Source organism: Echeneis naucrates, chromosome 2 (genome assembly GCF_900963305.1).
Source record: "Echeneis naucrates chromosome 2, fEcheNa1.1, whole genome shotgun sequence".
Lineage (NCBI taxonomy): Eukaryota > Metazoa > Chordata > Actinopteri > Carangiformes > Echeneidae > Echeneis > Echeneis naucrates.
This window is the reverse complement of record NC_042512.1, coordinates 18,114,509-18,141,405: the sequence shown is the minus strand read 5'-3', so window position 1 is coordinate 18,141,405 and position 26,897 is coordinate 18,114,509. Positions and strand designations below refer to the sequence as shown.

Below are 26,897 nucleotides of genomic sequence, written 5' to 3'. Positions count from 1 at the left end.
GCTGGAGTGTATTTGGTGGTTGTTGAACAATAACCTGAATGCATTTACATTTAGAAAACAGGAGTTTGTTATAAAGCAGAAAATCCATCATATTTCTTTTTTTTTTTTAGGAGATACAATAATTCATTGAATCTACCGACAGCGAAGTCAGCAGACTTCAGTGATGTACAGTACAAAGCGAGGCCTATCAAATATCCTCGTCAGGGTTTTCTGCTAAACATTGAAATTAAAGCAAATACGCCAGAAGTCTCTGTTCATTTGTTCGATCCATTCACACACTGAAGAATAATGTGTGATGGTGTGTTGTAGAACAGATAATTTGTTTTTGTTTTTTTTTTCCTTTTCTTTTTACAGGTTTACTGAAGGCAAACAACATTTAACAAGTGTCCAAGCTGCCTATATAGTCCATATACGGTATTAGTCCTCAGAGCGCACTTGCACAAAAACACATAAAATGCATGACGGAGCGGATGAGTCTCTTCTCAGTCCAGTGGATATTCAGGTACATACAGTGTCTGAAGTTTAGTTGAGGGGGTCCTACCCTGCTTTCACACTGCCCTGAGCAGAAGTGGAGCACCTCAGGGTGGGCCGAGTGAGAGGAAAGGTTCAGTTGTTCAGTGGTAGTTTGAAAGTGTGATTCCTCCAGTGGGGGGTGGGGGGGCAGTGAGTTAGTAAGTGTGCAAAGCCCTTTTGGAAATAGTTCATCATTTTGTAATATAACATATTTGTTTCCTTTTATGGGGACAAAAAAGATTAATAGGCAGTTGTAGTCAGGACACAACTAGTTTGGCAAAACTTGGATTTTGTTTGTTTCATTTGCTATCTAAGCTAAGATATTATATTTCACGGGCACACGACTGTGAATCTAAAACGTAAATTATTGTACACTGTCCTGTGCTCTGACCTGCCTCATTCTGTCCTCTGCAACACATAACTGCACAAAATGTAATGACTGCTCGTGATGTGAGAGTTTTAGTTGATGTCTCTGTTCCACTGCATGGTCCTGCATGATAAAAATAAAAAATTGCCATATTTATTTTATTTGCTGAGGTTTGCCTCTTACACTCAAAACAATGGCAGGATAAGATGTCATGTATGAATGTGATGTCAAAATTGAAACTACTCTTGACTGAAGAAATTATTCCTTGAGCCGTTTACTGTCTGTGGATCACACAGATCATCGGTGACTAAGAGAAGGATTTGGTGTGTAACAGGATAATCTATCAAAATCTTGCTGTATTTGTTTTGAATGAGGGAACCTGTCAGGTGGTTGTTGTTAGAGCCTGACCTCCTCTCAGCTGTGCATGTAGGTCCTGCAGGGGGAGTCAGGATGGAAGTCGTACTTGCTCAGGCTGGGAGGATAGTAGGTGGTGGCGAACATATTGCTGGAGGGTAGCGGGGAGGGGAAGTGGTTGCACGTCTCGTCGTTCATGTGGAGATTGTTCTTGTTTAGCGTCTGCAGAGTAGGAACAACATTTTTGCTGTCAGGTAAAACGCGCAAAGTGCAGCAAGAAGAACAATCACTTGTTGTGTCAGCTCCTTGTCATATTCAGACTTCACTGCTGCTGAGATTTCATAGAACTGAGCCGGCGTACCTTAAACTCCATGGGGATGTACTTCTCGTTCTTTGGTGCCGTGTTGCCCTGCTTGTTGTAGGTGAGGTGGTTGGGTGTGCTGGGGTGGATGACTGCTGACTCCGCCGAAGGCCGGTTCAGGTGGTGGCAGTAAGAGTAGGCCAGCGCTGACAGCAACGCTGCTGCAAAGAAACTGGCAAGGCCCACAGCCACTAACTGGAACAAGGTAAAGGCTGGAGGCAGAGGGGGGACAAAAGACAAAAAAAAAACAAAACATCATGCCCAAAAATAATGGATGTTAAATCACCAAATCAGAGTGTGAACATTAGAAAATAAACTTTTAATTATTTAAAGGGCAGTGTAGTTTTCACCATAATGCATGCATTCCATATCGATATTTCTTGACTTGAATAAAATTCCTGGAGGCTTTCAGACATCAGGTCAGGGTACAAGTGACGGGTAAGAAGGACTGAAAGCTGAAAGGTGATGTTAGTATCTGGCTGCAATGAAACGGTATCAAAGAGCCATCAATGATTCCTTGTTTCAGATAGCCCAGCGCCACATGGGTCCAAAACACACACAAAAGTCAATATACTACCAGCTGTGTGCTGCGCTGAGAGCCAATAACCTTGGGAAAATAATGAGGTGTTGAAATGTGTTCAGCGACGACAATCGAACAGATGACATTGATTTTCTTCGGATTAAACAGGCAACTTTCCCTTGGGAATTACAGTAATAAATACAAACAAGCAGGAGGTTTGTGTGTGAGCTGGTAACAAAATAATATACTTGGGGAGATTGAATTGAAATATCTCTCTTGTGTTAACTTACTTGCACAGCTGTGGTCTTCCTGTCCAGGTAAAATGACTGCAGAAGTGGAAAAAGGAGAAGATCACTGAGATGAAGTCAAACTGCAGCTGAAATATATTATCACATGAATCACATGAATTAAATGTGATCAATTTCACGATTTCCTCATAAGAACACATTTACCTGGCACCTCGTGGGGCTGGCATGGCCGGGACTGGGTGAGGTTGCCCTGGCAGGGACTGGCCTCGGCCTCCATGTCCTCCCCGCAGCGATGAGTGCGATGCTGCAGACCTTCTTCATCACAGTCCCCCCACTCTGTCCACTCGGCCCAACCTGAGGCCCGAAACAAAACAGCCGACAGAGATCATCAAGAATGGAGATTCAGAGAGAAACTTAAACAAAGGCCAGTAGCTGGGTTTGTTTCCAGGTCAAACATCAACAAATGATCCAATGTTAGACTATAAAAATCTAAACATACATTTAAAACAATGCTCTGACCCCTCTTGGCTGTGCTAGAAAGGTTTGGATGTTGGAGAACAAATTTTTCAATAAATTATGGTTTGGGATGTGTTTCTGTGTCCTTATCTTCTTGGTACAAATTCTGCAGCATAGACATCATCAGCATATCCCCGCCAACCAATACTAAATACAACCACTTAAAAAAAAGCCCGAAAAGTTATTTATTTAATTGGAATTTAATTGGATCATGTAACAAGACCTGGCCCACGCCTGCTGTTCAGGGGATGACTCAGGAACACCAGCAGGAATTTTGGAAATTGGCTACTCCCGAAAACACTTCAAGACGTATCTGTCTTATAACAAGACAGAAGTAATGCTCCTTACTGTGACAGCCGGCAACAAAGTAAAGCAATCACTGACAGGAAGCCAGCGACGAGAGAAACTGTGTGGTCGGTTAACAAGAAATGTTGGCCGCAGTGCAGTGGTCGTCATCACTCAACAGCCAGTCACAACTCGGCCTCCTTGTGTGCCTGCTGGGGTTACTTTGTCCACGGAACAAAAGCGTAAAATGGATGAGAAGTTGATTTGACCAATTTGCTTCCCATGTGCCTACTCGGAAATGAATGAAGGTACACGACGGATGCATCCATCCATCTTTAGTTCACTTATAAAATCAGCGGCTGTTTTATCAATAGTTTTTTATTTTTTTTCCCCCCTGAGTTTCAGCCAGCACATGCTGGCATACACCCCAACAACCCTGGTGTTTGCCCTCTCAATACAAACATTGATTCACTACTTGCTGTGTGAAGGAGATATCCCATCAGCAACCATACAAACACCATCATTTAATCTGGAAGGACTAGGTGAAATCTACGGAGGATATTTATGGTGTAATAATTATGATAAATGAAAATAAACTCTGCAGAGCACTGCTCAAATCACATTCTGGCAATTAAAATATGCAAAGTATGCAAAAGCTAGAAGATGAATCACTTATTGATGCGAGACAAGACGATAAAAAAGGATCAGATGTAAACAGAACATTTTTTATGCAAAGTGATGTTTACATTTTATATTTTTAACTGTGATATATGCCAGTTGTGGTATCAAACTCCCTTGTTGTGACAGCCACGTTTTATTTTTCTGAAGAGGAAAAAACGCAGCTTTTATACCTTCACAAGCATGTGTGTTGCAGAGAGCCTCTTCAGTGTGCAGGCCAATACAGATGTCTCCTCCATTGGCAGGGGGCGGGCTGCTGCACGTCCGAGTCCGCTGGTAATGTCCACCCCCGCAGCTAGATGAGCACTGGGACCAGGAGGACCAGCAAGACCAGGCCCCAGTCACTGGAAAACACAAATACAATAATTGGTAATCGTTCATTTATTAAACTTCCTTTTTCTGCTTGTGTGACTACTTACCTGGACAGGGTTGAGTGTTGCAGTCCTGATACTCTACAGGAGATCCTACGCAGGCGTTTGGGCTGGTCCTGCCCTCTGCCGTTGAGCAACTACGTTTCCGAGTTCGGAAGCCTCTGGAGCACTGCTGTGAACAGCTGGACCACGTTTCCCAGGATCCCCAGCGAGCACCTTGAGGTTGGGTCAGAGTGCGTCCACTAGTCTTCACCAAGTCTTCAACCAGGGCTGGAAATATGATTTTATTTGTTTTGTTAGAAACATAAATTTATATTAATAACATTTCAAATATTTTTTTTTCTCCTGTCTCCATCAAACAATATACAGAGAAAAAAGTGAAACTACATTAACCAAGTAATAAATTAATAAATAAATGCATTTCATTTGACACAACCTGTCAAATGAATAAATGCTCAAAAATAATTTTTTTCATTTTGAGTTCAAATAAGAATCACAGTTCTTTGTATAGCAGAGCTCATCACACAGACACCCTGTTGTGAAACTTTAATTAGTGAGGCGCAATGTAGGTCATGTTGAAAAATGAACAAGTTTTCCCTGTATACCCACACACACATCCATAATCACAAATTATTTACATACGAAGCAGGAGTAGTTCCTGTGGCTTTTAAACGACGCCAGCACAAATATTTCATTCCGGGAATTTTTATTTTTTTGACCATTTGAAAGAGTTGAAAGCATCTGTACAAGTTAGGATGAAAAACAGCAACTTCAGCTCATCAGCTTCATCCGTTATGGACTAATCATCCAGAATGGTTTTATCTACGAATATGATTTGTATGCAACATGAAGTCAGTGAAGAAATACACCTGTATGTCTATTGCATTTGTGATTTGCAGAGTGAGAGGGTACAGAATTGATGGTATACCTGCGCCTTGCTCGTTTTCTGTACTTACAGTCTGTTTGACATGCTCCAGATCCATCATTTGGACAAAACCGGGTCTCCATCTTCTTCTTGCCCAGCTGGAGCTGCTGGGGGTCGGGTAGCAGCGCCCGGCAGGTGTACCTAAATCTCTGTTCTTGCCGTGATCCGTCATGACTGACATTGACTGGCATCCACGGGGTCCAGGGAGTGTTGCGCCGTACTTCCGGACAAGCCTCCAGGTTACAGACTTTATATTCCTGGAATGTACATGTAAAATGTAAACTCGTTGCTCTGTCACACACTGAAGCTTTATCTCCCAACGCCATACATCCAGCACTTCCAGTATTTCATTATTCACATCTTACAGAGACAAGTTGCTGCTGTAATGGACTCTGTCAAACAGCACAAATATGGAGAGAGTTAATTATGCATCTAATTATTCTGCTGAATGGAACCATTTCAACAAGAATGCATCTAACTAGACATAAAATGATGCTTCACTGTCAGTTCTTATGGAGCAGATTAATCATGCGTTCATCAGTCAGATTTTTACATATACAGGCATGGGTGGAGGGGTGGGGGGTACGTAAACACTGAGACAGCATATTGTCAAATTAACAGCATGTGGCTGAGACAGTGATTTCTTTTCCTATATTCCAATATCACTGTATTTTATTTTGACTTGGATGGAAGTTATATAAACTACAGAGATTTTCTTTTCTCATTATTTCATATGTGCCTGTATTAATGCTGCATACAATGCAGTAGCAACAACAATTGTGGACGATCGTAATTTTACAGTTTTCTTTACATTTAAAACACACATGACATTTAAGTGGTGTTGTGAACAACAAAAGCTTTCAGCACTGCAGGTACCGTAGCACATCCAGGACAAATGTTTCCATTCTCACAGGTTCTGGTCCTGGAGTGGACTCCACCTCCACATTCAGCACTGCAGTGAGCCCAGGGGCTCCACGATGTCCATAACACTGGCAAAGGACAAGGCTTTTTCTCATTGCACAGCCTAGAAACACAAAGATTTCACTCAGTGTTAAACAGTACTGAAGGAATGATCAGGTCTATCTGGATTTATTTCCCTCCAAGAGCAAACATCTGTCTGAAACAGTGGTCGTTTCTACTCACTGATGTCATGTCTACCAAAGGCGGTGACATGTAAACTCTTATGACGTGCAGTATTGACAGTAGTTGATGTTTCTACAATAATGGTGACTGTGACTGACGACTTTTTCACATTCCTCCTCACCTCTCCTCTCGTCCCTGGCCAACGCAGATTCGACCACCGTGACGAGGTGAGGGGTTGTTGCAGGACCGCTGCCTCACTTCAAATCCGATGCCACAGGTGCTGCTGCACTGGCCCCACGAAGACCAGGGAGTCCAGCCGCCATTCCTGAGGAACAGGATGCAAGGTGGGAAAAGTAAATTACATCTACCTCAGGAATCTGTTGGTTTTATGACAGGGAACAGTGAAGTAATGAAGATCTATGAAAGGCTACCTGGAACAGTTTGCCACCTGGATGGTGGGACCCTTGCATTCGACCCCACCACATCGGGCCACGGGTCCGTCACATGAGCGCGATCGACAAGCACAGCTGCTGATGGAGCCCTCGCCATCGTCATGGTTACAGGGCTGCCACGGTGCCCAAGGGCCAAATCCGCCATCCTGTGTTAGGTTCCTCAACTCAAGAAAGAATTTTAGAGGAAAGTCTAAAAACTGACAGTTGCCCTCAACATCATGAATATAGGAATGAGTAAATGGCTGGATGCTTGTTTTCATGTACATTTTCACAAAGGAACGTCTTAAATATGTCTCATACAGTAAATGCCATTGTGCAGGAGTAAGTGTACGTCTTACTGGACACTCTGTGATGTTTTGGGTCCACTGGTTCATGTTGGAGCTCTCCTCAATGGTGGTGCAACGCTTCTGTTTGTGATCCCAGCCACAGTACGGGTCCCTGGCTTCCATGCAGTAGCTAAATATGTGACCAGACAGTCAGTCAAAAGGGGCTGAAGTTGCAGAATTATCCAGACTCCTTGTCACACAGTCGTGATTGGGATGAAATGCTGATTCAGAATGACTTTCACAAACTCCAGTTAGTCTGCACATTTCCACAGTCTCCAATCAGCGGAACTTCAATTATGTTTCAACTGCAAGGGCTGCTCGAGGGGCTAATACCAAGAAATTACTGTACCTCATACAGTATTGCGTAAGGTTGGCAGCGTAGTGTACGAGTGCATTTACTGTGAACAAATTCATTAACAGTCTTCTTAGGCAATGTCGGCTCTGAGGCTTGCCAAACTGTGGACTGACAGCCCAAAAGTAGTTTCTTTCCAGGAAAATAAAAAGTGCTCTTAACGTAATCATCTTTGTCAGCGTTTACTCTGCGCCTTTCCGATTAGTGCACCCGCGTCTGTTTAGTGAATTTAGGCACTAAATTTGCAGCAGAAAATACAGAGACTGAGCAAGCTCACAGATCAAAACTGTCAGATTATGGATTTGCATATGCTTTATACTTACATACATTTATATATTAGATATTATGTTGGTATAACTCTATGACTTTTTTTTCTTTTTGGTTAAATTATAAAACACCAATAAAGACCTAAACTGATTATACCGTTCATTTGGATAGTTGTAGCATCGCTCCAATGGGATCTTCACCAATCTGTCGTCAAGCCCCACGAACAAGGACCTGTCACTTTGGAGGATTTGCAAGCTCTTGATTGGTCCAATTTGCCCTTCAGGCAGGATCCTGAGCTCCTCCAAATAGCAGCCATGAAGGCTTTTATTGGTTGTAGAGAGAGCCTTCAGGATGGTGCCATATTCTGATACGATAGAGAAAAAGCTCTGGTGTAAAAGTGATCAGGTTTGTGCGTATTTTCATGATAGAAAGGGTAACTTTTCATTACAAATGAGCTACGTGATTGGCTGTTCTCGCTTCTCACCAGTGCCAATGTATATGACATGATAGAGGGTGTCTTGGCCTTGCACGATGTCCACCACCAGCTTGGAGAAGCGCAGGTTGTCCTGAGTGAGCAGAGGATTGATTGTCACTGGCTGGACCACGTCGTTCATGAGGAAGAGTCGCTGGGCGTCCTGGAGGCTGCGCTCTGTCAGGTTTCCCCCGTGGCCTCCTTCCTCCAAAGTGCCACACTACAGACGAAGAAGGAAGGCTCAGTGTGAGTGTCTAATTTTGAAAAGTATTCTGCCCTCAGCCTGAAAACTAAAATCAGACTTTTGTCAGAGACATGTGTAACTCAAAACATTGATTCATACACTTCATTAGACATTTCCAAAGCAATTTGAGCTGCAGACAATTACTGATGGGCTGAATATATATTTATGTGTGAAATAAATGCAAATGTAAAATAAAAATTCATATTGCATATGAAATGCAGAGATATAATTTAGAAGGTCCCGCAGCTCAGTTTGGATGAGCTTGTAATAGATGCTCGAGTTGCCAGCTACTTATTGCTCGGGGTGTACAGAATTTATTAACCACACTGCATCAACTGATTGGACTTGTGCAGACATTAAATGGATGCCATCCTTATGAAACGTCCTTCACGAGCCTTAGAGGGAAGAAACAGTCTCACATCTATCAGCACGGAGAGAGAACTGCACTATGTGGATCCACTTTGGAGTTGGGTTTTTTTTTTGTCTGTTTAGATATAAATTACCTGAAAATTGGGTATAGGATTAGGAGTGGCGAGCCAGGCGGTGCGGGGGTTCTCCTGGTAACGGAAAGGTCCATTGAAGGCCTGGGTGATGGCGCTTAGATTGAAGGCGCAAACGGCAGAAGCTGATATGCTGTTCCTGAAGGACAGGGGGTGTAATCATGGTCAGATTGCAGCAATTTAATGTGAAAGGAAAAAAGACAGAAAACTTTTTTTTAACTTTTTTTGAAGACTCCTTGACAAGCAAACTAACGTATATCAGTGTCAGTCACTGACAACACTCACACATTAGTTGTGAAGATGCCGTAGATCAGATCCTGCTCCGGTAGATAAAACGTGCTCTGCAGCTCATTGTAGTAAAAGGGGATTTCTCCAGAGCGGGAACAGTTGAGCCGGGCCTTCATGAAAGTGGTCCAGGTGTCCTCCAGTAGGAAACGACCTCCCATATCATTCTTACAGACCCGGGCGACTCGAGAGAAAACCATCTTGCCACAGTCATTTTCTACCGCCGTTTCCCTCAGGAAGAAGTAGGCAAATCGACCAATCTCATAAACAGACACAAAATGAGGCTCTGGAAGACATTTGAGAAAATGTCATTTTCACACATGGGGTCATGACCAAGCTGGAAAAAAAAAGGACAAATGTGTGGCGTGGTGCTTTGTTTACCGTTGAGCCACTTGGAGTTGTACTGAGCGGTGCGGAGTGGCGGCATGTTCCCCAGGCTCCTGTAGATGACTGGGTCACGTCCTGAGAAGTCGATCACCGTCGCGGCGTACAACTCGCCCTTCTCTGTTACCATGGCGGTGGAGTTATGCCGCGGGTCGTAGGGGCATCGGGCAACACCGTTCACTGTGTCCAACACCTGACTGGAGTTTCCAACCTGAATATGACACACAGAGGAACTTAAAATATATCACTTCTCCATCAGCATTTGGTTTTCACTGCATGTTTCAAGATGAAAATGAAATGTTTGTTATCAAGCTATCAAGTCATGTTTTTTTACAACAAATTAGTTATTTAAAACAAATAACAGACAGGAGTCTTGTGCTGATTTGCATTCAGGTCACTACACTTAAGAGTTGCTTAAGACTTGATGTATTTTCTCATGTTATTGTTTGAATGGAACAGTTCTAATGATTAACTGTCGTACTAACCTGCCTGGTTATACACACGGGGGTAAAAGCATTCGTCCCACATGTGAATAGCGTCTGCCCGCTGATCAGCAAAACCCGAATGTAGTTTTGACATTCCTCCTACAGATAAAAAACACCACAACACAGTTTTGCTGTTTCGTGAGAAAGTCACATTGGGACCAGAGCGAACAAAGAACACGATCCTTTTTCTGACACTCTACCTCAGATTTGCCTTTGCTCTGACATGAGCGCTTTGTGTCTTCATCAGGAGCCCATTCAGTCGCCTGAAGAAGAAAATACAAACATATTTTGCTTTTGGGAATTAGAAGATTAGATACATCATGTAAATTTAAAAAACATGTAGAAATTAGGTTTAAAGAATGAATGCGTAATCTAGTTTTAAAATGTTTATTTTACTGAATATTTTATTTCAAAATATGTTCATTTTAATATTTCTAGCACATTTTAATGCTTAAAAAAAGCATATAATGAATTCAAATCGTGATAAGCATTTTGCTTGGCTAATGTTACCTGGATGAGGGAGGCGTTGAACAAACTCAGGCGGAAGATGAAGTTTCTGGAAAAAAAACACAGTTATGACACTGACTCTAGTCTTTAGATCATTTTATTTTTTGGAGTTGGATGTAGTCAGAAATATGACTATGTATTCTTTCGTTACCTTGAGCCCACAATGAGCTGGTTTCTGCTCAGGTCCAAGGCCAGCTGGGAGAAATCTTTCACTCCTGGATGAGAGAACTCGAACATCCACGGTCTTAATGCTGGAGGGCAAAGAGTAGCAGCAGGGAAAGGGTTGAAAGGAGGAGGAAAAGTTAAATGGGAGGAGGATGGGGCAAAAGACGAGACCAAAAAGGAGAAGCACATGAAGATGAACAATGAAGAGGAGAACAGGGAGAGAAAAAAAGATTAATGAGTGCCAGACAAAAGGCAGAGGAATCAGAAGTGGGAGGAGTAGGATGATGAACGGCAACAGGAAGAGCGAAAGGAGCGAAACAGAAAGATGACAATGAAATGGGAGGAGAAGAATCAGGGAAAAGAAAGAAGTAATCAGTTCTTTGCGTGGGAATTTCTTCCCATAATGGCACCTGGTTCACAGAGTCCAAGGCTTCGACACTTCCCAGACCAAGAGTCAAGTCCTTCAAACTGACTCAGGTGTGGACATCTGCCAGCAGGTTAATACACCAACATATGACGATGTCACTTTTCAGAGGCTACAGACGGTGTGCCTTCCTGTTCAGTAATGGTACTTTTTGAAATATTAGAGCCAAAGTCTTTAGTCTTTCCCTTTTAAAGGCCCTGAAAACTTTTTTTTTTGGTTTGTTTTCTATACAATTTTCAGCTGTAATTAGTGTTTTCAAGCTTTTCTCCCTGGTTTACAGAGAGCAGAGCTTTGTTTAGAGAAGAGGATGTCACACACGTCCATGCACTGCAGTTTGACAGTATTTAAATGTGTGATGACAGTCTGCCTGTTAAATCAGATCAAATCACACCCACACAGTCCAGATGACGCAGATTAACTGAGTTGTAAACTCTTAAAAACTAAAAGCTCCAGCTCTGATTGTTGGCTCTGTAGTCACGAGCCTTACAGAAAATATTCTACATAAAAACATCTAGTTGGTTTTCTGTAATTAATCAAACTGAGGCACTTGGCACAAACCAAAATAAAAGAATTGCTATTGACAGGGTTAGGGTTAGGTTAGAGATATTCGTAGTTTCCCTCATTCATCTTGTGATGCTTTGGTGTGTTTTACTGGATTTAATTCTGTTGAAACAATCCAATATTTTTTTCTACCTGGTGAAGCGCTTTTGACTTTGTTTAGTTTGTCATTATTATATTAAATCACTTTGATTTAAACCCTCTCCCCAAGATGACTGCTGAACAAAAAGCCACTTTGGCATTTTCATTTGAGCTCTGGGTGGCAAGAACCAACCACATAAAGTGCAACAAATAATCCTTTAGACAATCTTTCAAAGTCTCCCCTAAATGAATGCTGGTCGCTCATGTTTGAAGGCTGGCTTGAGGGGCAAATGTACCCAATACAACAACAGCACATTTGCCAGACGAGCACTTTGAGCTGAATGGAAAGTGACATCCAGTCAAAATAATATCATCAAAGGCCCTTTTACAGGGGATGGACAGCTGAGGAAGAACATTTAATGAGGCCTCACTGCAGACACACAGCATCTTTTAATGCAATCTAAACTATTGTGTCTGATGAAATGTGCAGGTCTACAAATTGTTTTCACTGAAAGCCTTAATGCACATAGTAAACACAGGTCTAACAAAAGCTATTCATCTAAATCAAATGAATGCCACAGAGAGAGCTTTTAGAACAGCTACACCTTTATTACTATATCATTGTCAAATCCTGGTTAACCTGATACCTTCTCTTTATTAATCTCATAAAATGCTCAGTGACATTTGAAATGTGTTGAGCAAACACTTAACTATTCCGTACAAAATTGATCATTCTTCTCTGACCTCACTCCACAGAAGAGCACAAATGCAAACCTGATTTTCAGAGGGACCTGTAAATTCCAGATTGCATTTGCATGAAATTACCTGGGGCAACGTGGACAAACACAGACCACCCACACTGTCCTGCTCATATCTCAGCAGGGGAAATGACTCGATTTCCTGCAGCAGCCTTGTCCTAACACATCACTCTTTGATCCACCCATGGTTAACTAGAAACTGAGAGTCTAATTTAGCAAACAAAGCCTGTCAAATGTGAAAACAAACAGAGGGAAACCACTTTGTGCCACAATTATGACACTTATGGTGACAGATGAGGGCTGATACACAGAGGTATTGAAACTTTGCTTCAGTTTTAGTGTGAGATCAGATCAATCCTGTTTTCAATGTAACTGCAAGTAACCAGCTGATTATTACCAGGTAGGTCACCAATAACACATGTGCTGCATGGTATGTCTCAGAGGGAAATGGCTATAAATCAGCCTGTAGACCAACTAAACAAAGATAAATGCATGGATGGATGGAGTGTGTGCATCTCCATCACTGCTTCCCTCTCTATCCATGGCTGTTGTTAGAGGAAGGAATGATGCACTGACCTTGGTAGGAGACAACAGGATGTTCTTTTCGATTGCAGTCGGCAGCTTTGATGGGAGGCTGCTGGGACAGACAGACAGATGAACAGATGACCAGCACAAGGCCACAGGGGGAGAGGACCCACACCCCCCACCTTGACATAAGCATAGTTACAACCACATCCAGTCTTCTATCAGGTTCTCAGGAAACACCTGTTGATAGAAAGGATACAGCGGTTAGTTGTTTGATCAGCGAGTCTCTAATTTCAGAAAATACAGATGTACAAAACAGCCTGTGTCTGCCTGCCGCCGTCTCTCTCCAGCCTCTGTCTGACGGCTCTGGGTGTCCAGCCCCTCAGTGTCAGCAAGACTCGGTCATGGCTCATTCACCTCAAAAGACCAGAGCCGCCGATCATTCAAATGCCGACTCTCAACCCGAGGGCGCCATCAACGGAGCTCTTCATGACTGAGGAGGCCCATTCAAAGACCGGACTGGGCTTAGAGCCAAACAGGGGGTGTGAACTTTGAACTGTGAGACAGATGAAGGGTCTTTGTGTCAACATCAAAAATCCGCTTGTGTACATCAAATCTGGTCAAAGTCTGACCATGACAAAAACACGGACAGGATTATGGTAAAGGCCCTTTCAAAAAATTAGCCAGCGACTTGTTGCACCGAATGTAAGACACTTAAACCACCGGATGAACAAAGATCAGTTTTAATTCATGCAGAGATAAATACCTAACCCTAACTACTTGTTTGGACAGGCTATTATCTGATTTTGTTTTATAAGCCGGAGGAAATCAACCTGAGAGGAGGAGAGGAGACAAAAGCTTTTGCTTCAGCACAGTCAAGTTTGCCTTCAATACTCTGTTTTAAATGGCAAGCACAGCGCACCTAAACCTGGAAACATCTACACGGTTTGTGTTCTGCTCCTTCAATCACCTCACGCATTTTACTTTCAACTACTGGTTGATGTGAAATAGCTGAAACTGTCAGGTCAGCAGGTAAAATACAGCTGGCAAATGTAGCTCTTTCCTCACCCCGGTGGGAACATATGGACACCCAAAACGGATGCCAGATGCCAACTTTACCGCAACCGCAGTTTACATTTTACAGTTGCATGTAAGTGCTTTTATTTTTAGAATAAAATACAGTACAGCAGGGGATGGCACTCCTAAACCCAGACATGTCAATTTACTTTGACAATCCTGACAAAGTAAAGATAGAAATTATGAAGACTCACATTTTAAAGAAGAGTAAGTGGGGAATGTGCACATAAAGCTTTGGAGCTGGGAGATAAACACGGCGCTGTAAGACTGACAGCTGAGTTCCTTAGAGAAAATTTCTTAGAGCGGGACTGGTGCACACTTTTGGTTTATAAATATGTCAGATTTAAATGATGAAGTAGTTTAAAATGGCATAATCGTTAAGGTATCCTACACTACAATTTAGCAGATCTGTTATTTCTTTCGTCGCAGCTCCCACTTTCTTTTTCTGGAGAATGGAAATAGTGCATGTCTGTCTACAGCTCCCCAGGAGGACTGAATGTGTGTGGAGGCAGAGGTTTTTCAACCTGCTGGGCCGAACATTGCTGCTTAATGAAGCGACAGGAGCAGAGCCTCCACCGCTGGCCTCACTTTTGTTATGTGGCTCTACTCCTCTCACCGTGCAAAGGCCAGCCAATGAGAGGCCTAATGTTCTGGGATCTGTTTATTCAGTACAATGAAGGGGAGTAGCAGCAGTTGTCAGTCAGTTTCTTCAGGGGCCGCAGGAAACACAAAAATCCTCACTCTGCACTCAGCTTCCTGCTTACTCCAACAAGTCCTCATATCTAACTGGCCACAGCAGATGTTCTGCCACCATTTTGGTCGAGGTTCAATGAAGCTGCAAAACAAACAGCACATGCAAACAGCTCTCAACTGTGCAAGAGTGGCTTCACAGCTCATTGTGTGCCCAACCGTCCAGCCCGTCCTTCTGTGCTTGAACAAAATCACGGTCCTTCCACCTTCGCCTCTCACAGAGCATGCTCATTAGTGGTATTAGGTGAAGGCAAGAAAATGTAAATACAGGCTGCTTGAGGCAATTAAACAAACAGCCAATGCTTTCATTTTTTCTAGTGAGTCTCACTTATGTGGTCTCTTGAATAAAAATCTCAAAAGCTTGTTTGGCGGTTCTGCTTTTTGGCAAATTAACACTGTGTCTAAGGAGCAGATGTCTTCTCTGTGCCTCTAGTTGAGCTGCAGCCAGTAATTTACTACTTTAACTGCGGATTAATCTGTTGATTATTTTTAGTCTGTTCATCAGTCGCTGTATCGCTTTACTCCACGTTACTTGGACGAACAGCAATGACATTATCCACAAATATACTTAGTTGCCAGGTAATCAATCCTGATATCCAAATACCTGCACACTGATCTGCCACAGGTGGACCGTGTATTTAGCAGACAAACCGACGAGCCTGAACACAGTACACATCAGCATGTTGTCGTATCCAGGAAAAAAAAATCTTTCAAAACTATCCAAAAATATTTGTATTGTCTAAAAAGAAAGCAGCAAAGCCTCCACTTGAGAACTGTGTTTACCATTTCTTTCTGCCAAAACACTTTCTGGTTTCAAAGATAAACCAGGTGTGACATAAAATATTTTAGATTTGGGAAAACAGTTTTAATGGAAAAGTAGGAAGTTAAAGCAGCAAACATTCAGGCCTAACTGGGTTTACCTGAAGCCACAAATGTGTCAGAACATTAATTCATTCATGTAGTTGCTTTGGTTGGAAAAACACCATAAAGTCTGAACAACCTGTGAAGAGATTAGAAATACAGTGTCAGATTCATGTGACCGGTGTGTGTTTGGACTGTGGGAGGAAAGCCACTGAAACACGGAGCAAACATGTGACCGCAAAGAGAAACACTGCCAACAGTTCAGTTTAACCTCTGAGCCACTCAGCATGAAGTTTGAGATATGGCTTTAGCGTATTGGCACACCAAAACATGGCAGCTGTTTGAAACACGGCTCTGTTTGCCGTGTGTCTTGTCTCTGGATTTATCTCCAAATACTTTCTAAATGCGTCTGCCTCTCATTCCTTTGTGATAGTAAAAGCTTCACCCTTCACATCATTGAAAAGAAACACAGACAGACTGCATAACTAAGATGCTAATGTGTCTGCTAAAAGCTCAAGAGTGCCAGAAATACACACTGCTGTGTGTTCTATCCTAAAAAGACAAAGTCAAACTTTTATTTTGTGATGGCAATTTAAAAGAAGGTGATCCTCTGTTTGCTGTTCATTTTTTTCCAAAATGTTGGAAGCTTTAATGGCTCGTTCAAAAAGGGTGTGTCTGTCCATGTATCTTTCTTTTACAGCACTGCGATGAGTTATGGTATGTCAGGTTAATTAGCATCAGTAGATTGCTCGTCTCCCTTGCATGCAATCACAAACGGCACAATGACAGAAGAACTTAAAAGTGTTTGCATAAACATGTTTTCATCCTGCAGCCGGACAAGGATGAATTAAATACGTCTATGCATTGAATGCTCAGATGAAACAGCAGATAATCAGGGGAGGTGAACGCTCCTCTGATTGAATCTGAGGAATGCACTCAACCTGAGTAAGAATTATGGGCCTGGCTGGATCCGCAAATCCTCTGAATGATGTGCAGGACTAGAACTTGAGTGGTGCTGACCAAAGAAAGGCTTAAATTTGACTTAGATGTCATTAAATGTGTGCCGAACCTCAGAAAGAGGTCTGGTGTCCATCACTTTGGAAGATTCAGACTTAACTCTGTGACACCACTGACCTCTTTTAAGACACATGTCCATATATAGTGTTTACCTGCCAGCTCTGATTTTCTTTGACATTTGTTCTACAATAAATTTCCAAACCCTGCAAGCTGAAGAGGCTGAGCTATTTCAGGCATTTATCAAGTACTGCTCTTTCAGCGAATGTGGAGTTTATGAAATCATTTAATTTCTCATAATTTTGCAATATGCTAAATCTGCACTTTGCATTTTTAGGAAATAAATTGCTTACAAAATACGAGGATTCATAGGGCTAGAGCAATATAAATCTGATATAACTGCAATTAGACAATATTATGCTGCCCGATTCATTGGCCTGGCTGTTATTCAGACAACTCTCTAAGGTCAGAAGTTCATGTAAATACATCTTATAATCTGCAGCAGGAAGGCTTCTCTGGCTCACACCCTGTTTACTTCTCTGCTGTGTCCACAGATGGTGGCCGATTCAAGCAAGAGGGGGATTTTTCTTATCTAAGTATTTACGGGCAGCTTAAGATTTAAAATTATACACAAATTCACAAACAAGCACAATGGTCATATGGTTGGGGATGTCGTGGATAATTATCCTTGTGTATCTCAGCATAGAAATGTTGTGTTACACTGTGTTCCACACAACAGCAGAGTTGTAGTTGTGCAACACTTACATTGCACAGGTTTTTCTTTGAGATGGCAAATCATTTAGTAATTATTTTACTTTCAACATCTTTCCGTACACAGGCTTTTGAGATAGACTGACCTGCATTTATTAAAAATACAGCTTTTTCCTAAAACTCACAAGGCAACATCCCCTTCCCCCTAATCGCCACAACCACTCCTGCTACACATTTAAAAGTGGGGAATCTCAACCTTTTAAGGCATGCATACAAAATGAAAGCACCACTATTCAGGCACTCTTGGCTTTGTCTTCGGACAAACTGAAGGAGTAGAACATTTCAGTCTTTTCAGGGGCCAAAGATGGCCCTCCTATGGTGTGTGTCACTTGGACACCTTCAACACACCGCTAATGTATGAATGAGTGGATTTGATGATGGAGAGAGTCAGATGTGGATGAACGGGCGGCCATGCTGACGCTGATGATGTGCTATTTCTTTTTCTTTAAGGTAAGTCATACCTTAGACAACAGCTGCTACAGAATTATACATCATCAAGAGATGCACCATGAAAATGCTTAATAGCACTCAGACAGGTTACAAAATGAGCATAAAGAAAAATCCTCTTACATATGACAAGTAAATTAATTACAAGTAATTATTTCTTCATCCAGAAGCCCAGTAATTTGTCTCTCCATGGAATGAAAAATAAAAGAAGGGCATGCAGTGTCTGACCCTTGTATGTCTGCCTCTTGTTCAAACTCTCTTCATCTGAGTACTTGGACTTCATCCAAATATCATTAAAAGAACGAGTGAACCCCCCAGTCCCCTTACATAAAAACATGGGATCCCAAATTCCTCCTGAAATGAAAAAAAAAAAACAAAAAACAAAAAACAACAACAACAGCTGCCATCAAAATTAAATCCCCAAGATCCCTCACTGACCGTTCGAGCAGCAGCTCTCACATGATTCTGGCTGAGCCTTCACCTGGGAAAAAGGTAGACTCAAACACCAGTGAAGTCAGTTCATGGAGATTTGTTAGCCGGAGCAAATGGACACTGAGAGGGCATCCAGAGTCTCTCCATCAAAATATTCAGAGAGGACCATTTCCGAGGCGGTATTCCCAGCTCCTTCCTACCGGGGTGAATGGCCTCTCTGTGCAACCTGCCAACTATCTGCCAATGGCTGCTCTCTTTTACAAGTGAATAGACTGAGTTTAGCCACAGTTAAAAAGACACACTAACGTGCCATGGCTGCGCCACAATGGCCGCTCGGGTAATTTGCCAAACCTAATGATGCCGGTTTGGCCCCGGCGAGAGGAGGTAGAGAGCAGGAATCCTAAAGAGGGACACAGCTGCACTGACCCCTCTCTTCCTATCTCCCCTCGCTCCTCTCTGTCTCTCTCTGTTCTCTCGTCATCGTCTCCATTCCTTTGGCCGACTGGAATAAATGACAACGCTCGGGTGTATAAGTAAATTCATACCCCCGGCTTTCCTTTTCTTCTCTGTCAGCATCACCATCCAATGTCCTCCGTGAAGGAAATCTAGCCGTAAGAGGCCATGAGGGAATTTTTCTTCCCCCATGCTGAAACACAACACTGAATTAATGCTTACATTCGATCTCTGTGTGCTGGAAGTGTAACACAACACACCCACTTCATAAAACCTCCAATCAAATGTGTGTGATTTGGCCCAACAAAATATAAAAAAATAAATAAAAATAAAAATTACAAGACTTTCATAAGGCAGTTGGATGTAAAGACAAAGTTCAAAGTCAAAGTTTCTTAAAGTGTGTTTATAAAGAGAAAGGAATTATGCAGATGCAGACTTGGTTAAACAAATTGTTGCACAAAAGTGCAGCATGTTGACCATCTACTTCACATGGACATTTGTTTCAGGCATCAACAGCCTCCAACCCACACAGAGTGCTGCACAACCACCTGTTCACATATTGAGGTCAACAATCATTAATGTCTTAAAAAAAATAATCACCATTCCACCAGCATTCATCCGTCTCTATAAACAGCTGCTGCAAATGGATAGAAAATATTCATGCTATTACGCTTGTACGTAAGTCATTTTAATGGTTTGCTGCTCCATAAAAATAATACATTTGGACTCCATTAGCTCAGGATGATGACGAGTTTGTTTTGTGCACTGTTTGTTTTAGATTGTTGTTCACAGGATACTGGTGTGTATGGATATATTTCACCATGCACAGCAGGCCTGAGTAATCCATTACATTGAATGCTGCTGTCAGGGAGAAGCATCAGACCAGAGCACCATTTTTAATGGTTGTTATGATGCCAGGGATATGACAATTTCTTCCTCATCACCACTAATAGCTTGTTCCACAATAAATCCATCAAAAAGACAAATCAAGTAATGTTTTGCAAGTCAACCCTGAAACCATTAGTCATGTAATCGAGTAAGAAAAGAAAACAGCAATTGTTTTGTGGGGAAAAAATCTGAAGGTAATCACAGTTTTACATCGAAATTTTGAGTTAACAGCTGCCTTGATTCAAATATATTTTTCACTTTGCCAAAAACACTTTTCTTTGGGAGGGCATAGCAGAGAATTGTAAACATTGCTGTCATTCCAATTTGTGTCTGCTGCTTGACAAAAGGCCAATTGCTCATCTACTGAATGGTCAGACTCAAAAAAACAAATAAATAAAAGGATCCACATTCAGACAGAATTTTTTCATCCAGACTGAAGTTATCGATCCAAGGTTAGGAGTCCGTCCTCCACTTCTGTCTCTTACAACATTTCCTAGACAATTTCGGTAGTAATGCTTTAGACTGAACAAGACAAAGGAAACATCTACCACACATTACCTGAGCTCCCCTCCCTCCCTCCTCATGCCTATTCAAGCAACGTGAAGCGGGTAAAGTCAGACAGAGTGATATGCGCCGATGGGAGTGAAATGAAGGGATGGCGGGAGAAGGCAAGGACTCATACTATGCATCATTAAAGAAGAAATTAGCCTGCGGAAAGGAAACAGGTTCACAAACTGACAACTGGCAGAAAAAGTGGGAGAGTGGGCACACATGTACAACAACAACAAAAAAAAAAAAAAAAAGGGACAGCACAAAAGAATAAATAATTGCATTGAAACAGCCAACCTCCACATGGGATGTGTGCACAGACACACACTACACACAGACACACAGTAAAAATAAACTTACTTGGTCACCATCACCAAAACTGCTTCGACAGACAAATAAGAGGCACGGATCCTGACGCTTCACATTGTTGGACAGAGAGAGAGAGCGAGAGAGAGAAAGAGGGGAATGAAAAAATAAGAGGAACTTGTTACACATCGGCACACAGTGGCACACTGACCAGAGTGTGTGCAGAGGGACAGGGGGAGTAAAAGGGGGAGTGTGCGATCGGGAGGTAGGGGGAGCAAAGCATTCCTGTTCGTGCGGAGCAAACTGTTAACTCTCCGAATAGAAAGTGGATATCTGCCTTTGGTTTGTGTGGGCATTGTAATGACTGCAAAATCCAGCTTTAGGTTCACTATTGTGGTATTTTTGTGCAGCATTCACTGTTGTTTATTTGACAACCTGGTTTATAATTGACCTTATAACTCAGTAGGCTGATGCACTGACCCAGAAAAGTGTAAAATTCTGACAAGAAGATTAATTGTATGCTGCGATCATCTGGTGAGGGCAGGTTCACACAAATCTATGACACAAAAAAAACTCAACTTAAAGATCTGGACAGATAACCTGTTGACTTCCTGACCACTTGGAACAGGATGGAGAATGTTTTCCACTAATCAACAGGTGGAATCAGTTATGGGAGGAAAAAAAATGCAATTATCTACAACAACAGCAAAAGACGAGGGCTGCTAGATGAAAAACAGAGATATAGATAATGTTTGATTTTTGTCTAAAGTGTCTTTATCAAACAAAAGCAGCTTAAAACGGGGCATTTATCAGCGCATGCAGCATGTCCCACTTCTCAAATTGGAAACTTTGCTGGGGATGTAACTGGATGAATTGGAAAGTAATGTACAAATCCATCACTGGTGACATTAACTGTCACTTCAGTCCCCTGCACTGCTTTTTGGTGAAAGCAAAGCTTAAAAAAACAAAACAAAACTGTTTTATCTTCAACCTTTTCATTATCTAAATCAGGAATTAAAGAGAGCGATGCAGGTAAATGCTCACTGGTGGATTTGAAGTCGTTTGGGTTCTGAATAAGCTTTGGTTTAGGAGGTGTTGAATACATCTGCAGTATCATCAACTTGCAAATGAGTCAGGGGACAAAGTCAACAACAAACGCTATTAGCTCAGCCAAACAGTTTGTTTGCCTGAACAAAGAAATCCAGTCCGTCTCCACGAATGACAGGCAGCAGAAATACATGACATTAATAAGATATTAATTAATGGAAATATTAAGACATTAACATCATCTAAGCCACCATGTGAACATTTCTCAGGTAATATTTCCAACAGAGAGCGGAATTGCTTTCAAATTTGCAGGTGAACAGATGTTGCCTCTCTCGTCTGTGCTGTATGTTCATTTTCTTTGGTCCCAAATCCAAATACTATTGCATAATTTACCAAACACGTTGAAAATGTTGTGATACATTTGTGACACTTACTTTACTATTGAGGTTGTATCATCATCTGTTAAAGCAACATTTACAGTAAGTGCATTGCACTGGCAAGCCTAAGTTATCTTACTCCTTTTTTAAATAGAACATAAATAGCACAACAGACATAAGAAGCGTTTTCTAATTACCAATGGTTGTGCAATCTATTTCAAGTCCATCAAGCCAATTCTTGACCGTGTCAAGTAATAAGTGCGACAGGTCTCCAAAGTGTTGACTGAGACACCAGTCAAGTGTGGCCGTAGACGTGGCCGCCAATCTGGCAAACAAAAGGGTGACCTCTCATTTGGAAATTAATAGCACCAATTAATCACATCCAGTGGAAAACGACAGACTCATTTAGCTTCCTGTGCAGCCAGTGGAGCTTAAGAGACAAATACCTTTTCCCAGCCTCATCCCCAACTGTTACAGAGCAGGAGATTCATCTCGCTCAGCCTTAATCTCACCACAGCAGTGAACCAAAGCCCCACGAGAGGATGAATGGCCCGCTCCTGTGCAAACTTCAGGATGACCTCCTCCGGCTCTGTTTTTACAGCCCTCCTGTCACCGCTGAGGGTGAAAGATTACAGGCCTGCTGGGGCGCAGGGCAGAGCTGAGGAAAAGCCAAAACCAGGACCAGTAAAAGATGGTCAGCTGTTAAGGCTCCGGAGGACAGTGGACTTCAGGGCGGTCAAAGAAGACCATCAAGCTGTCAACTAGACTGAGACACAGACAGGATTTGTTTGGTGCTCTTCCTTGTGATTACCTTTAAGTGCTTGTGGCTTTTGAGGAAGCACAATTCATTTTTGTTGTATCGAGTTCTGAGGACATGAGGCTAAAGTCAAGGAGCTGTTCTGATCATCTTTTAATGTTTTTATATCATCTGCATCGTACGTCCTTCACTACTTTTATAACATTTCAAGTGTATCTAATAATCATCCCATCCCTACTCATAAGCTTACAAAATCATTTTTATGCCTTCCCTCAGCACTCCAGATATTGATGCATTTCAAGTTGACTTCTGAAAATTGAAAACAGGTTTTTATTCACACATCCAGACTGACATTTTCATCCATGTCCCTGACCAGCTGAAATCCAACATCCACTCCACACCTCTGCAGAGGAACTTATTTGACTCTCGAGCTGCAGGTAGCATACAATCAGTCTGGAGAGCTCTGTTTGCTGAATACAGCTGCCCGCTGTCTGGAAATGAATTTGATCAGAGCAGCCAGATTGAACCAACTGAAAAGTTGCAGGCATGAGACCAAAACAATGAACTGCAAATGTGAGCTATAATGAGAACATCACGCATTCTTGATCAAAAGTTTTTTTCTTGTGATTGATATTTTGCCAGAAATAATATTTTCTTCAAAGCAAGTTAGTAGTTGAGAAGCATAATTTGTAGGAGACGAGGTAAACCTGCTCCTGGTCTTCTACAAACTCCACTTACTTCCATTAATCCAAGACCAGCTGCAAAGGAGGCCTACAGTGGTTACCCAACAACTCTAAACCCCCAAAACCAGCACCCAACCCTCAAAGACCTAATGTTAAACACTCTGACATCCTGGGAAACATGTTCATGTGAAATGTTAAGCTCAATGTGAGGTCTGAAATTCACCTGGCATGTTGTAGGTCCAGGAATAGTCTAGATAATCATGAGGGCTTGGCGCAAATAGACGGTGCCAGCCTAAGTGAAAAATACATGCATATTCAGAGTGTGACAGCTCCAAACCTGGTAAATTGACATGCCACTTATATCTTGTTTATTTACATGTGTGGAAATAGAAAAGTAAAAATGAAATTGTGGTTTTCAGAGTAGTTGGGCTTTAAGCTATTTCACGACCGATTACCAAAAGGTGTCAGTTCCACTGAGTTTTCAGGAAAATACAAAGTTTTTAAAAATCTACATAAATAAAGAGTAGGTCCACACACCCAGTCAGTCAGAGAGTCGACTGTGAAGTCCAGGCTATGTGAGTCCCACCACCTGTCCATCAGTCTCTTCAGCACTACACTTGCTCGCTCTCACCTCATCCATCTTTTCCTCCCTTTTTCACTTCAACCTGACCTCATGTGAGATTGTGGAGGTCTGTGGGTAACACATTCAGGTGTCCAATTTAATGATTTAATGGCACTTCCATTTAGGGGTTATTTATCAGCAGCAGTGAGTCCTTCTGGGTAGTGAAAGCAGCTCTCTTTGCATTAGGTTTTAACACAAGGTGAAATTTTTGACTATTAAATATTTCCAATATGTCCTACATGAACACCCATCATCTCTCTGTGGTGACTGGCTTCATGTTTTCACATTTTTTAAGATTTCTCCTTCCCTCCAGTTGCTCATTAGTTTCCATTCACTTCACTGTGGTATAAATATTAAGCTCACTATGACATAAATGAAAGCGGGCTAAATGAATTATTAAACCAAACTGGTGTTCTTACAGGACAAGAAAAGTAGACAGTGGGAGGAAGAATAGCAGGAAGCACGCTTAAAAGATGTGGCCAGTTTTGTATAATGGTGCTCAGTGGATAACAGACTTATAAGGCTAATATCATTGAAAATAAAACTTCCCATTATCCCTCGCTTCCTTGCTCCCATTATCATTCATGAACTGCAATTGTCCTGCATACTTTAGTCAGCAATGGAGAGAAAAAGGAGTGATGTCAGCAAGACACAGCGACAATAAGACCTTGGCTCTGACAGACACAAGTTGCTGCAACAACTGGTAACTGCAACGCATCAATCATTTTGAGCTACACACACCTTTAAAAAAATAGGATTTCTAAACTATTGCCTGGCAGCAACCTGCATTAAAAGTCTGTTACTGACCCAAGAAAGGAGAGAGACAGGATAATTTTTGAGTTGACAAATGTATTCTATACATCTGTGTGTTTTCAAAACACTGAGAGAGAAACAGATTATTGCAATCAATCAATTGCAATTTGCAATCAAAAATGTGCTGGAAGGAGCAAACAATTTGCTGAGAATAATTTTACTCTTTTGTTGCTCTAGATAATAAAACTGCGAAGTTTCAACCCAAGGTAGTGTCACAGAGAACGACTGAAAAAAATCACCATATAAAGGAGGGGGCGTTTTCTCTTTTAGGCATGTAGGTATGATGTTTAGTCTAAGGGTTAGTGAGGAAAGGTTAGGAGGTCACCAGGTCAACAGGCTTCACCCTAAAGACCACGAAAATCTCCATCAAATGTCAAGGAAGAGGAATAAATGTGAGACAGTAAGGCTCCATCTATGCTGTTGCTTGTCACACAAACAGAGTGAAAAGGACAGAATTTAGTGTTGTCTACATTTCTTTTGTATGCTGAGAGCTAACTTAAGTCGTTATTGTCATGATGCTTGTGCATAAGTGTGCGTGAGTTATGATTCTTGCGTGTTACACTTACCCTACAACAACAAAGAAAGGACAAAGACGCCCGAGTGAGAGAATGGATGTACTTCAGGCAAGCAGGAAAATCCTGAGCAACCTCTTCTGTGTATCCGAAATAATCAATACAAGCAATCCAGATGCTGACACCATCCTCATCAAAACTGTTAAACTGTCACCTACACTGCCTTTGAGCTGTACGCCGTGTGACAGATGTCAACACAGTGAAAACCAAGTCCAGATCTCATCTGTCATCTCTCAGCCCTGATGCATGTCCAGCTGTCAAAGAAGACTGCAGAGACGTTTGACCCAAAGCAGCCTAACATGCAGGAATATGAAGTAACGGACAGCAAAGAGGACTGCACTGATTAACACCTGTCTATATGTAGGGTGAATACCAACTCACCTGAGTAACTTGCTAAAAAAGTTGTGTGCACCGACTATCCAGTGAAGCAGTCAGTCAACTCTAAGAAAATATTTCTAACATGACCTTCTCCCCAAATAAATGTCACTCTCCGACAGTATCTGCTCTGTAATTCAGCTGGATTGGAAATTGGACTTGATCTGAAGATTTTTGATATGTTTCAGATTTATATGTGTTTTCCGGAAAACTCAATAAAAGTGCAGCAATAAAAATTTGATCCCTGAATAGTGATTGAATCCAATTAAAAGATAATTAGTGGCCGAAAGTCTTAAAAGAGCTTATTTATAAAGACATTTAATGCCAGTAAATGTATTTTGCACTTACCTTTTCACCATGGACTCGTCATGGGCTGCTGATTTGAAGTGCCTGCTGTCGGAGGGAGGTGATCAGGACTGAGGTGCTGTCCGAAGTCTGATCTGCTGCAGCCCTGTGAACCGAGGCACAGCACAGGTTTCCCTCAGACCAGCAGGGGTGCTGTAAGGAGACAAAATTCACCACATCCACTCTGTGACAGTAAATAGCTCGAGATGGGTGGTGTCTTCAGGTCTTAATATTAGTAACCCTAACCCTAACCCTGTGTGTATATTTTCTGCTACAGCTCTTAGGTAGCTTGTAACTTTATTTTCTTTCTGGATAACAGAAGAAAAACATGGACAACAAATTGTAAGACACTGATATACATTAAATGAGACAAAAGCAAATGTCCACTTACATGCTGAAAGACTGTCAAATGTCTTACATCTCATATATATCTATCTGCCCTGCAAACATACACTTTATTGAAAGAGGGATGCTGTATTCAATATAAAAATACAAAGTAGAAATCAGTTAAGAAAAGTTTGCCTGCCATCTAGTGGACAAGTCCTGCCCACTATAAACCATAAATGACTTGTATTTTATCCCATTTTCATATATTTCTAACGTATAATTGAACTTATTTAGCATTTGTAATATCATCCTACTGTTTCAAAAGATCACACACACATGTGGGGATATCTGACTTTTCACACATTAAGTATCATATAAAGCAGTTTCAGTTATTTATCAAAACAAGGAGACGTGAATAATAAATA

General features: G+C 41.8%; 1 protein-coding gene across 1 annotated transcript; it reads right to left on the bottom strand.

Annotated features, from left to right (window-relative positions):
- Positions 1–18: 18 nt before the first annotated feature.
- LOC115052710 (semaphorin-5B-like) lies at positions 19–26,225 on the bottom strand. Its single transcript, XM_029516992.1, has 22 exons — positions 26,149–26,225; positions 13,058–13,246; positions 10,647–10,746; positions 10,499–10,544; positions 10,189–10,251; positions 9,989–10,087; positions 9,501–9,714; positions 9,120–9,405; positions 8,838–8,973; positions 8,103–8,310; positions 7,775–7,982; positions 7,012–7,129; positions 6,653–6,837; positions 6,403–6,546; positions 6,015–6,162; positions 5,170–5,395; positions 4,262–4,483; positions 4,016–4,186; positions 2,568–2,717; positions 2,406–2,441; positions 1,596–1,807; positions 19–1,456 (listed from the first exon to the last, which is right to left on the bottom strand). The coding sequence occupies exons 2-22, from the start codon at positions 13,200–13,202 to the stop codon at positions 1,295–1,297; spliced, it is 3,279 nt and encodes a 1,092-aa protein (XP_029372852.1). The 5' UTR covers positions 13,203–13,246; positions 26,149–26,225; the 3' UTR covers positions 19–1,294.
- Between the last annotated feature and the right edge of the window lie 672 nt (positions 26,226–26,897).